Below are 12,625 nucleotides of genomic sequence, written 5' to 3' on the forward strand. Positions count from 1 at the left end.
CTTAGGTTTTGTTTTTGGTTTTTAACATTGATTCTAGGGACTCAACTAACGTCTGCTAAGCACCTTATTAACTGAGCTATCTCTCTAGCTACATAACAAGCACTTTGTATGTGTATGTATGTGTCTATACATGCAAGGGCAGTCAGAACACAGCCTTGGACATTGTTCTTCAGGCACTGGGATCTGCCAGCTAAGCTAGACTGGCTGACTGCCTGTCTCTGCCTCCCCAGCAGTAGAATGGCAGGCATGCAGCTCCCCTGCGGCCACATACAGTTTTTAACATGGGTTCTGGGAAGCCAATTCAGGTCTTTATACTTACATAGCAAGTGCTTTACTGACAGAGCTGTCTCCCAGCCAACATTCCAAGCACTTCTTTTTTTTTTTTTTTAGTATTTTTTCTCTGATATTTTTTATTACTTTATAAATAATAGGAATAAAAATTTCCACTTCCTCCCCTCCTCCAACTTCTTTCCCGCTTCCCCACTCACCTTCCTCCTCCCCCTCCAGTTCTCAAGAGAAGGCAGGGTACCCTGCCCTGTGGGAAGTCCAAGGCCCTCCCCCCTTTATCCAGGCTTAGGAAGGTGTGCATCCAAACAGACTAGGATCCCAAAAAAGCCAGTACATGCAGTAGAGACAAATCCCAGTGCCATTATCATTGGCTTCTCAGTCAGCCCCCATTGTCAGGCACATTCAGAGAGTCCAGTTTGATCCATGCTCGTTCAGTCCTAGCCCAGCTGGCTTTGATAAGCTCCCATTAGTTCAGGCACACTGTCTCAGTGGGTGGATCAATTCCTCATGGTCCTGACTTCCTTGGTCATATTCTCCCTCCTTCTGCTCTTCAACTGGACCTTGGGAGCTCAGTCCAAGCACTTCTAAGCTAATCTTGAAAGTTATCCAAGCTGCTTCCTACTACTTCCCTTTAAACTCAAAACCAATACCATTAACAAATCCATTTTTTTATGTTTGTACTTCAATTCTTTTCTTTAAAAAAGTTTTATTCTGCTTTTTAAATTTATTTTAAAAATTTATTTAATTTTATTTTATGTACATGTGATATCTATCTGCATGCATGCCTGTACACCACCTTTGTGTAAGCCCTGGGAGCCCAGAAGAAGGGGGCATATCCCCTGGACATGTGTGTAGTCTGTTACCCCAGTGCTAGATCCCTAGAGCTCACTGGCCAGCTAATCTAGACTAATCAGTGACTTAGAGGCAAAGTAATAGAACTTGACTAAAAATATGGTGGAAAGTAATAGAGGGAGACAACTGAAGTTGACTTGCAGCCTACAAATGCATGGGTACACAAATGCATGCATACCTGTACATACACATATATACATGTACACTACACATAAACAAATACATAGAAATAAATAAATAAAGCAATATAATTATGTTAAGGTCTAGTCTCTACTGTAAAAGAAATTGCAAACTTTGAAAAGTTTAAAGCAGGAGAGGTGATAAATTATATTTGAATCATTTAAAGATCAATATGGCTAATAATATACACAGTGGATCAAAATGGCCTTGACTGTATACACAAGACTTGCATAAGATCAAGCCAGTCAAGCATGAATGTAGAAGGGCCTTACAAAACCCCATCCTGAAATGAGGAGTTATTGGTAGTTGATGGTTGCTGGAAGGAAAACTCTGAAGTTATCTTCAGAGATGCATCCCTTGGAAGGTTGCTCTTGCTTCAGCTAATGAACCTACAGACATGTACACAAACATACTGGCAATACACAGTGGACATTGCAGTTAAGACAAGAGAGAACATGAAGTTAGGAGGAAGACCTGGAAGCAATAGCAGGAATCAAGAAAATGAGCCGAACTACAGTGGTAGTAGTAGAGACAAAATGAAGTAGATGGATTTGAAAAATATTTAGGAGGTAAAAGTCAACAGGACTTGGTGAAGTATTAACTACACAAAAAGAAAAGAGAGACACTCACCCCAGAATACAATGGACTTCTGGTTTACATAATGAAACAAATGCTGCCGTTCACTAGGCAAAACTCAGTGAGCCAAAGAATATCAGGTTAATTTTTGGACAAAGCATATTTGAGGTGCCTTTTACTAGGAGATGAAGCCAGACCTATCTACCCAGGACTCAGAGGTCCGCATGGAGATATGTACTGGACAGTTACCTACATATAAGTATTGGCTGAAACAGAAGCATGAGTTGGCTATCTAAGGAAAGAGGATAAAATAAGAAAACACAGAGGAACCCCAACTCTAATGATAGAGTAGATTTTAAACATGGCTAATGGTTATAAAATGAGACTCTTCTTTGACTAAATTTTAGTTCCCAACAAACATGGCTACACTGCAAATCCTGTTTTAGTTACTTGTGCTCATGTATACTTACGTAAAGTACTCATCAGTAGGCCACTGTTGTCATGAAATCTATTGCGGCTAGCATCAGTATCTGGAGTCCTGTACTGTGGCCTGGCAGACATGCTAGAATGTCCTGAGCTATATGTCCCTGGACCTGAAGGAGAGGATCGGTCATCATCTTCTGAATCGCTAGAACTATCCTCACTGCTTGAAGACGAGGTACTTTTGGAATCTGATGAACTGTCGCAACTACTCATCTGGTCCATTAGACTAGCTTCTGCCTTCAGTTCTGAAAGAAGAAATATACGTAAAATAAATAACATGAAGAAACACAGTAACATATAAATGCATTATCTTTTAAGAAGACTTTGATAAATACATATTACAACATCTAAATTAACATTTATTTTTAAAAATGTCCTGTAGCATTGTTAACCAAGAGACTCCAAACACACAGCCTGTTGATGTTGCCCTTGGTTATCTGGGGGTGGAAGGTAGGTCCTTGCTGTTGAAGATATCATGTGCTTCAGAAACAGGACCCAAAGACTCCTGAGCCAGAACCAACCTGAATGCCCTCTCTCTGAAGACTAACTTTCATGGTAGCAGAAGGTGCCATGCAAGCTTCCAATGGAAAGAGGCAACCAGCAGTCCCACCCAGCTACCATTTGCCTCTGAACAACATCAAGGACTAGCTTGACACGATAACCCTAAGAGAGCAGTGATTGTGCACACACCTTGGTGATACCAGCTGCTCTCTAATTGTACGTAAGACCCAGTCAACCAGAGACAGACCATACCTGGTACTGGAAACCTACTTAACTACTCGGTGCTAGTGAAGTCATGATTATTGGAAAAGGATCTACAACTACCAATTTACTAAAAACCAACATAATTCTTGATAACAGCCATCTATAAACATTTGTCCTTGTACCCACAGATAAGTGTAGTCTTCGCCCCTGATTGAAGAAACTTCTCCTTGCAACAGGCAGAGATCATAACAGAAAACCACAATCAAAATGGAGAGTTGTGGAGCCCAGTACTAACAGAAACAGCTAAAAGACACTCCTGAACCTCAGGGAACATCAGGGAAAAGGGAACAGAAAGATTGTAAGGCTCAGAGGGTCAGGGAGTTTGCTGTGAGATTGTGTCTCCTAGTAATATCAGGAGTTAGACTCAGAGTTTACTGCCCAAATGATAGCAAACAACAATGACACAAATGAGCATGGCAGACTGGACAAAGGAAAGTCCTTGTGGCCTCAGTTCTGCATGAAGAATATAGGCAACTGAGGAAATCTTGGAGTGAGAGAAATAGCCTTCACACACACACACACACACACACACACACACACACACACACACACACAATCATGGAGCAGTCTTTGTTGTATTAAGCCACAGACTTCCTTTCCCCAGGAACTGTACTTCAATTGCTAGTAAAGCCCCTTTGTCAAGTTCACCAGTAGGAACTCTAGTTACTGGAGATTTACCAAGAAAACCAAAACAGACCTACAAAAGGTCTGGAATTAGAATGTCATTTGAAACATAGCCCACAAAAGCAGGCAAGTATCTGCATGCTAAACCTGAACCATGACTGCCTGCTAAGCAAAAGATTTAAATATTGTCCCTAGAATACAAACCAAAATGAAGATGTGCTGGGAAGTTACCTATTATGCTGTAAATCAGGAAAATCATAACTTGAATGAGGAAAGCCCACATCAATTCTCAGAAAAATTAGATGTAAGACTTATCTGAGAGGATCTTAAGATAACTTTCACAGAATGATTCAATTATAATTTCTCTTGAATCAAATGAAAAAATTTTAAAAACTAGAAATTTTAAACACAGATGAAATGGAAACTGTAAAAATGACAGCACAACCCGCTGGGTAGAGAGCCCACTTACCAGAGAATGAATAAACCATGAGAACTCCCTTGATCTAAAGCAGAAAATATCTGAAACAAAGCGAACAGGTCCCCAAAGATCTGTTGCAGAGTGACAAAAGTGCCAACATTTGTAGCAACTGAACTCTTTGAGGACAGAGAAAGGGGATTGAAAAATGATTAGGAGAAATAATGCCTGAAAACATCCTAAGGTTGATTAAAGACATCAACCATAGAGTCAAGAAGTCGAGCAAATCCCAAATAGAATAAACCCAAAGAAATGCATGCCAAGGTACATCAAAATTAAACATCTGAAAACTAAAGGCAAAGATAAAAGTTCTGAAGGCAAGAGAGACATGACCTATCACTGCAGAAGAATACTGTATAGGTAATATCATGTCTCTCAGTGGAAACTCAGAGGTGGCACAATGCTGTTTAAGTGCTGAAAGAAATGTCAGTGATGAACTCTCCGTTTACCAAAATTAGTGTCCAGTAATGAAAGAGTAATAGATTTCCCTAGGAAGGAGACTAAAAGTACGTGTATTAAGGGAAGGAAAGTGAAAAGTGCTCCTCACTGAGCTTCTTGTTATGGTAGACACTTACCAGTGTCACCCAGTCTCAAGGTGCCTTTCAAGTGGGGAGAGAGAGATCTGAAGGCAGGGAAGGTCTCTGTGGTGGAGGGGAATGAGCACAGTGTGGTGCCACATACACATGCCTTCGCCCCCATGCAGGTGCTGATGGCAAGGGCAGCCTCAACCCAAGCACAGCGGAGCACTTTGAGACTGCAAGCACTCACGTGGCATTATTCCTTTTACTGGTATACTCAGCTTCCTGGTGTCTCTGAGGAAGGGGGGAATCTTAGCCCCTATCTAATTTCTTAAACTGAAATTACAGATAATTCAAAGATATAAATGCAAAAACTGATATACAAATTTTCTAGTGTAAGATCTGAATATGAATTGGAAAAAGTGACTCAACCATCAGAGTGTGGTCAGTAATGGGGCTGGAAAGATGGCCCAGCAATTAAGGGCACGCTCTTTCTGAGGACCCAAGTTTAGTTCCCAGCACCTTTGCCAGGTGGCTCACAACCACATGTAACTCCAGGTTCCAGAAATCTGATGCCCTCGTCTGGCATCTGCAAGTGTGGACCTGCACACATGTGAACATACCTTCCTCCCACACACATACTTTTACATACATACATATGAACAGACATGCATACCCCCCACACATACTTTTAAATTAATCTTTAAAAAGAAGTTAGTAGTACTGTAGGGTCAATAAGTATTTGATAGAATAATTTGATAGGATATAGTCTAGGGAACATGCTATAGAAGCATCTCCAGATAGAGAATTTTCCTTTGTCATATAAATTTAGGACACAAAAACTGTTCTTGGTTCATGTTACCTGATTCTCTCCAACCCTCTTCTGAATTATGACTTCCAAGCAATGCTTTAGTTGAGGTCTGACACAAAACACCACATGCAGGACCTTTTACTTACACCAAAGAATCACTCTTGAGGATACAATACAATTTATTGCTTTCTAGAACTTATTCCATTCAATGAGTTGCTTTTAGGATTTAGTAGCAAGGACTAGAAAGTTTCTTTGAAACCTATGTTAATATATTATATATTAAGATAACATAGAAAACACAAATTACATCTTTATTTTTTGTTTTGCTGGCCAGTAAGCACAGAGCTAAATTCCATTTTAACTTTAATAGCTAGAAAATTTACTTAAAATTTCCCCTTAAGCCGGGCGGTGGGGCGCACGCCTTTAATCCCAGCACTCGGGAGGCAGAGGCAGGTGGATCTCTGTGAGTTCGAGACCAGCCTGGTCTACAGAGCTAGTTCCAGGACAGGCTCCAAAGCCACAGAGAAACCCTGTCTCGAAAAACCAAAAAAAAAAAAAACCAAAAAAAACTAAAAAAAAAAAACCAAAAAAAAATAAAAAAAAATAAAATTTCCCCTTAATTCCTTAATTTTTAACTACATATATCTCTCTATATATGTATATATTAATATAAAGATATATATTATAATATAATATATACCATGATTCAGATCTATTTTGGAAGTAGTCATAATATAAGATAAAATAAAATTCAAAATCTCTTGTAATAAGAACTTGGAGTTGACAGCTTCCTTACTGCTTGTAGAGACAAGACTAACATGCTATGGATTACATACTTTACTGGGCCTAAAAGGGAAGGGGGAGTTATTGAGATACATGCAAATTATGATGACAGAATATAGAAGCAACTAATTTACTTTGATGACTGGGGTCTTGCTGCTGTTACAATACTGTACCATCAATATCCTAACTGTAGCTAGGGGTGGAGGGGAAGAAAATTTAAGTTTTTCCCTTTAAATGTTCTTCTATCCCTCCCCAGATATGCCTTCCTGCTAAGAGGGACACGGCAGATGAAACAACTCTCCTCCTGCTTCTGTTGGGTTGGCGCCTTAGACATCTATAACTAACTATAAACAATACATTTCATAGGAAGAGGCTACAAAGAACTGAATATGAAATACCTTTTTGCCCCAAATAGTTATAAAAAGAAATTATATGACATGGATATAATACGCTAATTTATATGTTACATCATTACCCCAGAAAAGGACACAATCATAAAATACACTGTTCTCTCACTAAGACCTACGGTTAGTTCCACTGCTAGTGGAAATTCAAACTTTTACTCAATATTACTTACCTTTCATAAACTGACATTATATATACTTAGATTTTACCTCTTTCAATATCATCCATTGGAGATGCTGGAGACATCTTGTCTTCTGATGGAGAATGGTGTTCAAGATTGGAAGTCCTAGGTGGATTCCACATTTGTTGCTGCTGTTGTTCTAGTCTATACTGAACTTTACTACTTCCTTCAACTCTGCAATTAAAAATATCAAATACAAAAATAGGCAAGATAGCAATGTAACAAATTCAACTTACTAAGTTACTAATTTTTTTCATTTGTTTTTTAGAAATCTTTCAAATGGCATTTAAGAATCAAAATGTTAATTCATTTAACAAATATTTATTGAGCTCCTTCTATATGTTTGGAATACAACACACCAGTGCAATGATGGATCCAAATGGAACAACGCAAAAAAGAAACAAAGCAAGAACAACCCTACTGCTCAAACTGAGCAGACAATCAGTTATAAATGACTAAGATAAAGAGAAAATATGTATAAATTTATCATTTCTATTAAAACTGAATCGCTTCCAAATTTTCCATTTGTAATTTTTAAACAGGCATGTTAACAATGGAGGTGTAAATACTTTTTTCAACATTTTAATGAAGAGTGTACTTCAGAGTTTTGTTTGAGGCTTGCCTTTCCCATTTCCTGTGATCAAATCTTACCAGTTTTTCCTTCCCAAAGTGTTTAGCCTCTCATTTTCTCTCACTCACTCACACTCTCCAAAATCTTAGTTTACACATTTTCCAGTTTTCAACACTGTTTCTTTTCATTCGGTTTCGTTGCTGGACTAATGTTTCAGACCAGAGCTATAAACATGCCAGTCCCTAGTTTGAAATACCTTAATATGTAACTACTACCAGCAAGGAAACATTCTAATTTCTTTGTTAATATTCGAGGCATTAAGCTCAACCTTCTTTTACAACCTAAACTCTAATCCCCTGTCAACATCATTCCCCAATTTGCAATTCTTACACAAGTGCAGAGACAGATATCTGCTCTGTTTAAACGAATCTTATTTTCTAGTCCCCCCCCCAAAAAAAATCAGCTATATTCCTTCTTCCCACTTGCTTTATCTTGTACCTTTTTGGATCAGCTTAAGAGAGCTAGGGCAGCAGGGACATTAAGAAACAGAGATTCTCGGGATTCTTCTCTCAGTTGAGGTTGACTTTGGGAATGACTACTTTTTAAAAGACATTGTCGTTAGCGTAAATTAGTTGTACAAAATAATGAGCTTCATTATGACATTTCCATACATATATAATGTGCTTTGATAATATTCATTGTTCAATCCCTCTCCCTTGCTTTCTCCCATTATAGGAGCTTCTGTTTGTTTTTTTTTTATTGAGAAAAAGAGAAAAAAAAAGTTTCTGCCTCCTCCCAGCCTCCCATTTCTCTCCCCCTCTTCCTTCTCCCCCTCCCCCCTTTTCTCTCCCCCTCCCTCTCCAGTCCAAAGAGCAGTCAGGGTTCCCTGCCCTGTGGAAAGTCCAAGGTCCTCCCCCCTCCGTCCATGTCTAGGAAGTGACATCCAAACTGGCTAGGCTCCCACAAAGCCAGAACATGAAGTAGGATCAAAGCCCCGTGCCATTGTCCTTGGCTTCTCATCAGCCCTCATTTTTCACCATGTTCAGAGAGGAGCTTCTGTTTTAAACACACATTTAAGGCAATTCTTAGAATGTTAACTTCCTTTGAAGCAACATTTTTCTTTTCTTTTTAAACATTTATATTTAGATTTATTTATCTTATGTGTGTTTTTTCTGTGTTTATGCATGTGTACTCATGAGTGCTTGAACTTGTGGAGGTCAGAAGAGGGCCCTGGATCCCCTGCTATTGGAGTTACAGATGGTTGTGAACTACCATGTGGATGTTGGGAATTAAACCTGGATCCTCTGCAAGAGGAACAGTGCTTTTAACCACTGAGAATCTCTCCAGCTCCAGAGGTAACGTTTTCCACAAGGCTTTCCTAAAGGTTCTTAGCAACCATGGCCTCTCCTTTTGATTCTCACAGTCATTTTGTCTATACTGTTTAACTTTTTATATTATCTGGTTTAAAATGTACCAAGTGTATCTAAAAAGGACTTAAGGTGGCTATATTTTCTTATTGAATTTTAAATTAACTTACTTATTAGAATGATTAAGATGTATAAAATTAGAAATCTTAAGGTTAGTTTTTTATACAACAAACTTTCCTTTTCCCAAATGCTCAATACATTTTTACTAATAAGGATGAAGTTATTCTGGACAGCGGAGAATGGGTCTGTTCAGTCCCAGTCTATGAAAGTACTACAAAGGTATACTTGCACACATAGAAATCATTTTATACATCACAAGGTATTGTGATATTTTCACTAAGGATCATCACTAAATTTGAACTTAGAAAAATATTTAAAGTAAATTTTGAAATTTTATCTTTTTGTGTAAGTGTTTGTGTGTGTGGATATGTCTGTGAGTGTGGTGTGTGTAGACATAACATGGCATTGGTGGGCACTGAGCATGCTGCATTATCACTGTCCACCTACTCCTGTTTCCAACTGCTGCAGTGCCAAGCTCACAGGCATGTTGGTGCGCATGCCTGGCCACAGGTACTGGTATGTGAACTCTGGTCCTCACGCTTGCACAGTTACAGATGAGCCATATTTGCAGTCCCCATTCAAAGCTTTTTAAAAACACACCTTCTACTATAATTTGACCTAATCCATTAATTCTTTTTCCTTAGATATGTATATGTTGATAGAGTCATATATTTCAATATGCCACCTACCTTGTTTTTTTCACAGTGATGTTGCTGCTGAGTTTTTCCAGGCGACACTCCCCAGTATCATGGTTAATAATCAAAATGCATTCTTTTAAGTAAGGTCTCTTGGAACCTTTGAAAACCGTGACTGGTGGAGTTGAACCCTGTTAAAAAAGTTAATCATCATTACTTGAAATTTATCACGACAATTCTATTGAACTGGGTGTTGAGTTTTTCTGGTACTTTTTCTCAATCCATGTTATGTATCCAGTCACTTAAAAACTTTTGAAGCTTACTACCCTTAAAGCAATGGGTATGGCTTAAAACAGAAATACAAAGACTGAGATCAAGGCAGATCTAGTAGTATAGGGCTTTATTCCCAGCTACTCAGGAGGTTAAGTCAGGAGGGTCCCAAGTTCAAAGCCTGTCTGGATTACAGAATGAGATCAAAGCTAGGTTAGGTAACTTAGAGGGATCCTATAGCAAGATAAAATCTGAAGAAGAGGATTAGGAATGCAGTTCAGTGGTATGGTACTTGCCTAGTACGTATGAGCCTTTAGGTTCAAACACACATGGATATATGTACACACACACACACACACACACACACACACACACACACACACACACAAGCTGAGATCTCAAACCTGCTATCACTGAAGAAAGGAAAAAGAAGATATAATTACCCCCAAAACAGTAAGATTCATTTTATTTGCATTAGGCAACTGGGATTCAATCTGATCTAATCTAAAAATATATTTAGAGGAAAGGAAACAGAAATTTTGAATCATATCCTATTTTAAGATGATCAAGAAAGCATCAATAAAGAACAAATCTTATTATTAATTTTCTTAAGTGTGATAACAACATATGGTTAACTAAAAATTGAAAAGTCCTTTCTTAACAATGCAGAAACAATGATTTAAGAAATGAGTTAAACTTTAGGATTTTTCTTTAAAATACACCAGAAGGGAGTGGTGAGTGAATAGTTGCTCAGTAACATTTAGTTTTTCTAGTACGTTATTTTTTACAAGTTAAAGGGAGAATGGGGAGATAGCTCACTTGTTAAATGCTTGCCACACAAGCTAAGGACCTGAGTTCTATCCCTAGCATCCAGAGTAAAAGGTGTATGGTGGTGCATATTCATGATCTTAGCACTGGAGAAGAGACAGGCAGGTCTCTGGATTTTTCTGACCAGGTAGCCTAGCCTACTCTGTGAGCCTCAAAAGGTAAGGATATTGGCTCCTAAGAAATGACATGTAGAGATGAGCTCTGGTCTCAATTCATGTGTGAATGCATGTGCAAACACACACACACAAGAAACTCAGCCCATTACTATCATTCTGTAACTTCCCTTATTTTTCTTATTGCCACCTCCAAACACAAAAATTATATGTTATCATTATCTTAGTCTCACATATATAATTCCTAAACATAGTTCACCCATTTTTGAATTTTATAAAAGTGTATTCACATTTTAAAGCACTTTAAAACTAATTCTTATCAAGTACAATAGAGCTATTGGGTTAGAAAAGGGTGACTGAAAGAAAGCTAAAGGCCCATCATACGTCAATAATTTAGAGAGTCACTAAAAGAAGTATGAGATAAATTTGGTGATTGAAAATTTCACAAACAGGAAGAAGGTTAGGGACTTGTGATAGGTGTGCACTGGAAATGATGAGAGAGAGAAAAAGGAAGGAATAACTTTATTAGTCTTTCCTTAAGACTAAAGTGATCTACAGAAATCAAGAACACATAGTGCATAAATGAAAACCTAGCTGGACTGAATCCCGAAGGGTGATATGTAGAACACTTATCCAGGGGCAGCTGAGCTGGAGAGCCAGAAGACTGGTTATAACAGCAGCAGCAACAACAACAACAACAAACCCAAAACAAAAAATAAAGACAAACAAAACTAGGCCTATTCAGTCGGGGACTTGATTTTCAGACTTGGCTTTTAGAAGTGAGTAAACTATACTAAAATAGAAACCTATGAATGCCAAGCTATAGTTAACAGATTTGTACATCTATTTTTCTTTTTTAATTTTTATTGCTTTATGATTCCATTCATAAATACCATTCAAAATTTCCACTTCCTCCCCTCCTCCCATTGCCCTTCCACTCCCCTACTCTGCCTCCCCTCTCCCCCTCCAATCCTAAGAGAGGACAGGGTACCCTGCCCTGTGGGAAGTCCAAGGCCCTCCCCTCTCCATCCAGGCCTAGGAAGGTGTGCATCCAAACAGACTAGGATCCCAAAAAGCCAGTACATGCAGTAGAGACAAATTCCAGTGCCATTATCATTGGCTTCTCAGTCAGCCCCCATTATCAGCCACATTCAGAGAGTCCAGTTTGATGACATGCTTGTTCAGCTCCAGTCCGGCTGGCTTTGGTAAGCTCCCATTAGATCAGGCAAACTGTCTCAGTGGGTGTACCAACCCCTCGTGGTTCTGAATTCCTTGCTCATATTCTCCCTCCTTCTGCTCTTCAACTGAACCTTGGGAGCTCATTCCAGTGCTCCGATGTGGGTCTCTGTCTCTATCTCCATCTCCATCGCTGGACGAAGGTTCTATGGTGATATTCAAGATAGTCATCAGTGTGACTATGGGACATGGCCAGTTCAGGCACCCTCTCCTCTACTGCCCAAGGAACTAGCTGGAGACATCCCCATGGACACCTGGAACCTCTCTAGAGCCAAGCCTCTTGCCAACCCTAAAATAGCTCATTAATTAAGATATCTTCTTCCCTGCTCCTATATCCGCCCTTCCTCCATCTCAACCATCCTAATCCCCCAAGCTCTCCCCAGTCTTCCCCTTCTCCCTTCTCTCTCCCCGTTCCACCTTCCCCCACCCCACCCCACCATGCTCCCAACTTTTGCCTGGAGATCTTGTCTGCTTCCAATTTCCAGGAGGATCTATATATGTCTTTCTTTGGGTTCACCTTCTTATTTAGCTTCTCTAGGATCAC

The 12,625-nt window shown here is 39.1% G+C and overlaps 1 protein-coding gene across 1 annotated transcript in view; it reads right to left on the reverse strand.

The window, feature by feature from the left end:
• Eaf2 (ELL associated factor 2) overlaps positions 1 to 12,625 on the reverse strand; it is a 41,119-nt gene that overhangs the window by 3,021 nt on the left and 25,473 nt on the right. The window contains exons 3-5 of the mRNA XM_005345086.2: positions 9,689 to 9,825; positions 6,970 to 7,115; positions 2,367 to 2,624 (exon numbers count right to left, since the gene is read on the reverse strand). Of these exons, the coding sequence (XP_005345143.1) occupies positions 2,367 to 2,624; positions 6,970 to 7,115; positions 9,689 to 9,825 (541 nt within the window). The remainder of the gene's footprint in view (positions 1 to 2,366; positions 2,625 to 6,969; positions 7,116 to 9,688; positions 9,826 to 12,625) is intronic.

The sequence above is a fragment of the Microtus ochrogaster genome, chromosome 2 (genome assembly GCF_000317375.1).
Source record: "Microtus ochrogaster isolate Prairie Vole_2 chromosome 2, MicOch1.0, whole genome shotgun sequence".
NCBI classification, from domain to species: domain Eukaryota; kingdom Metazoa; phylum Chordata; class Mammalia; order Rodentia; family Cricetidae; genus Microtus; species Microtus ochrogaster.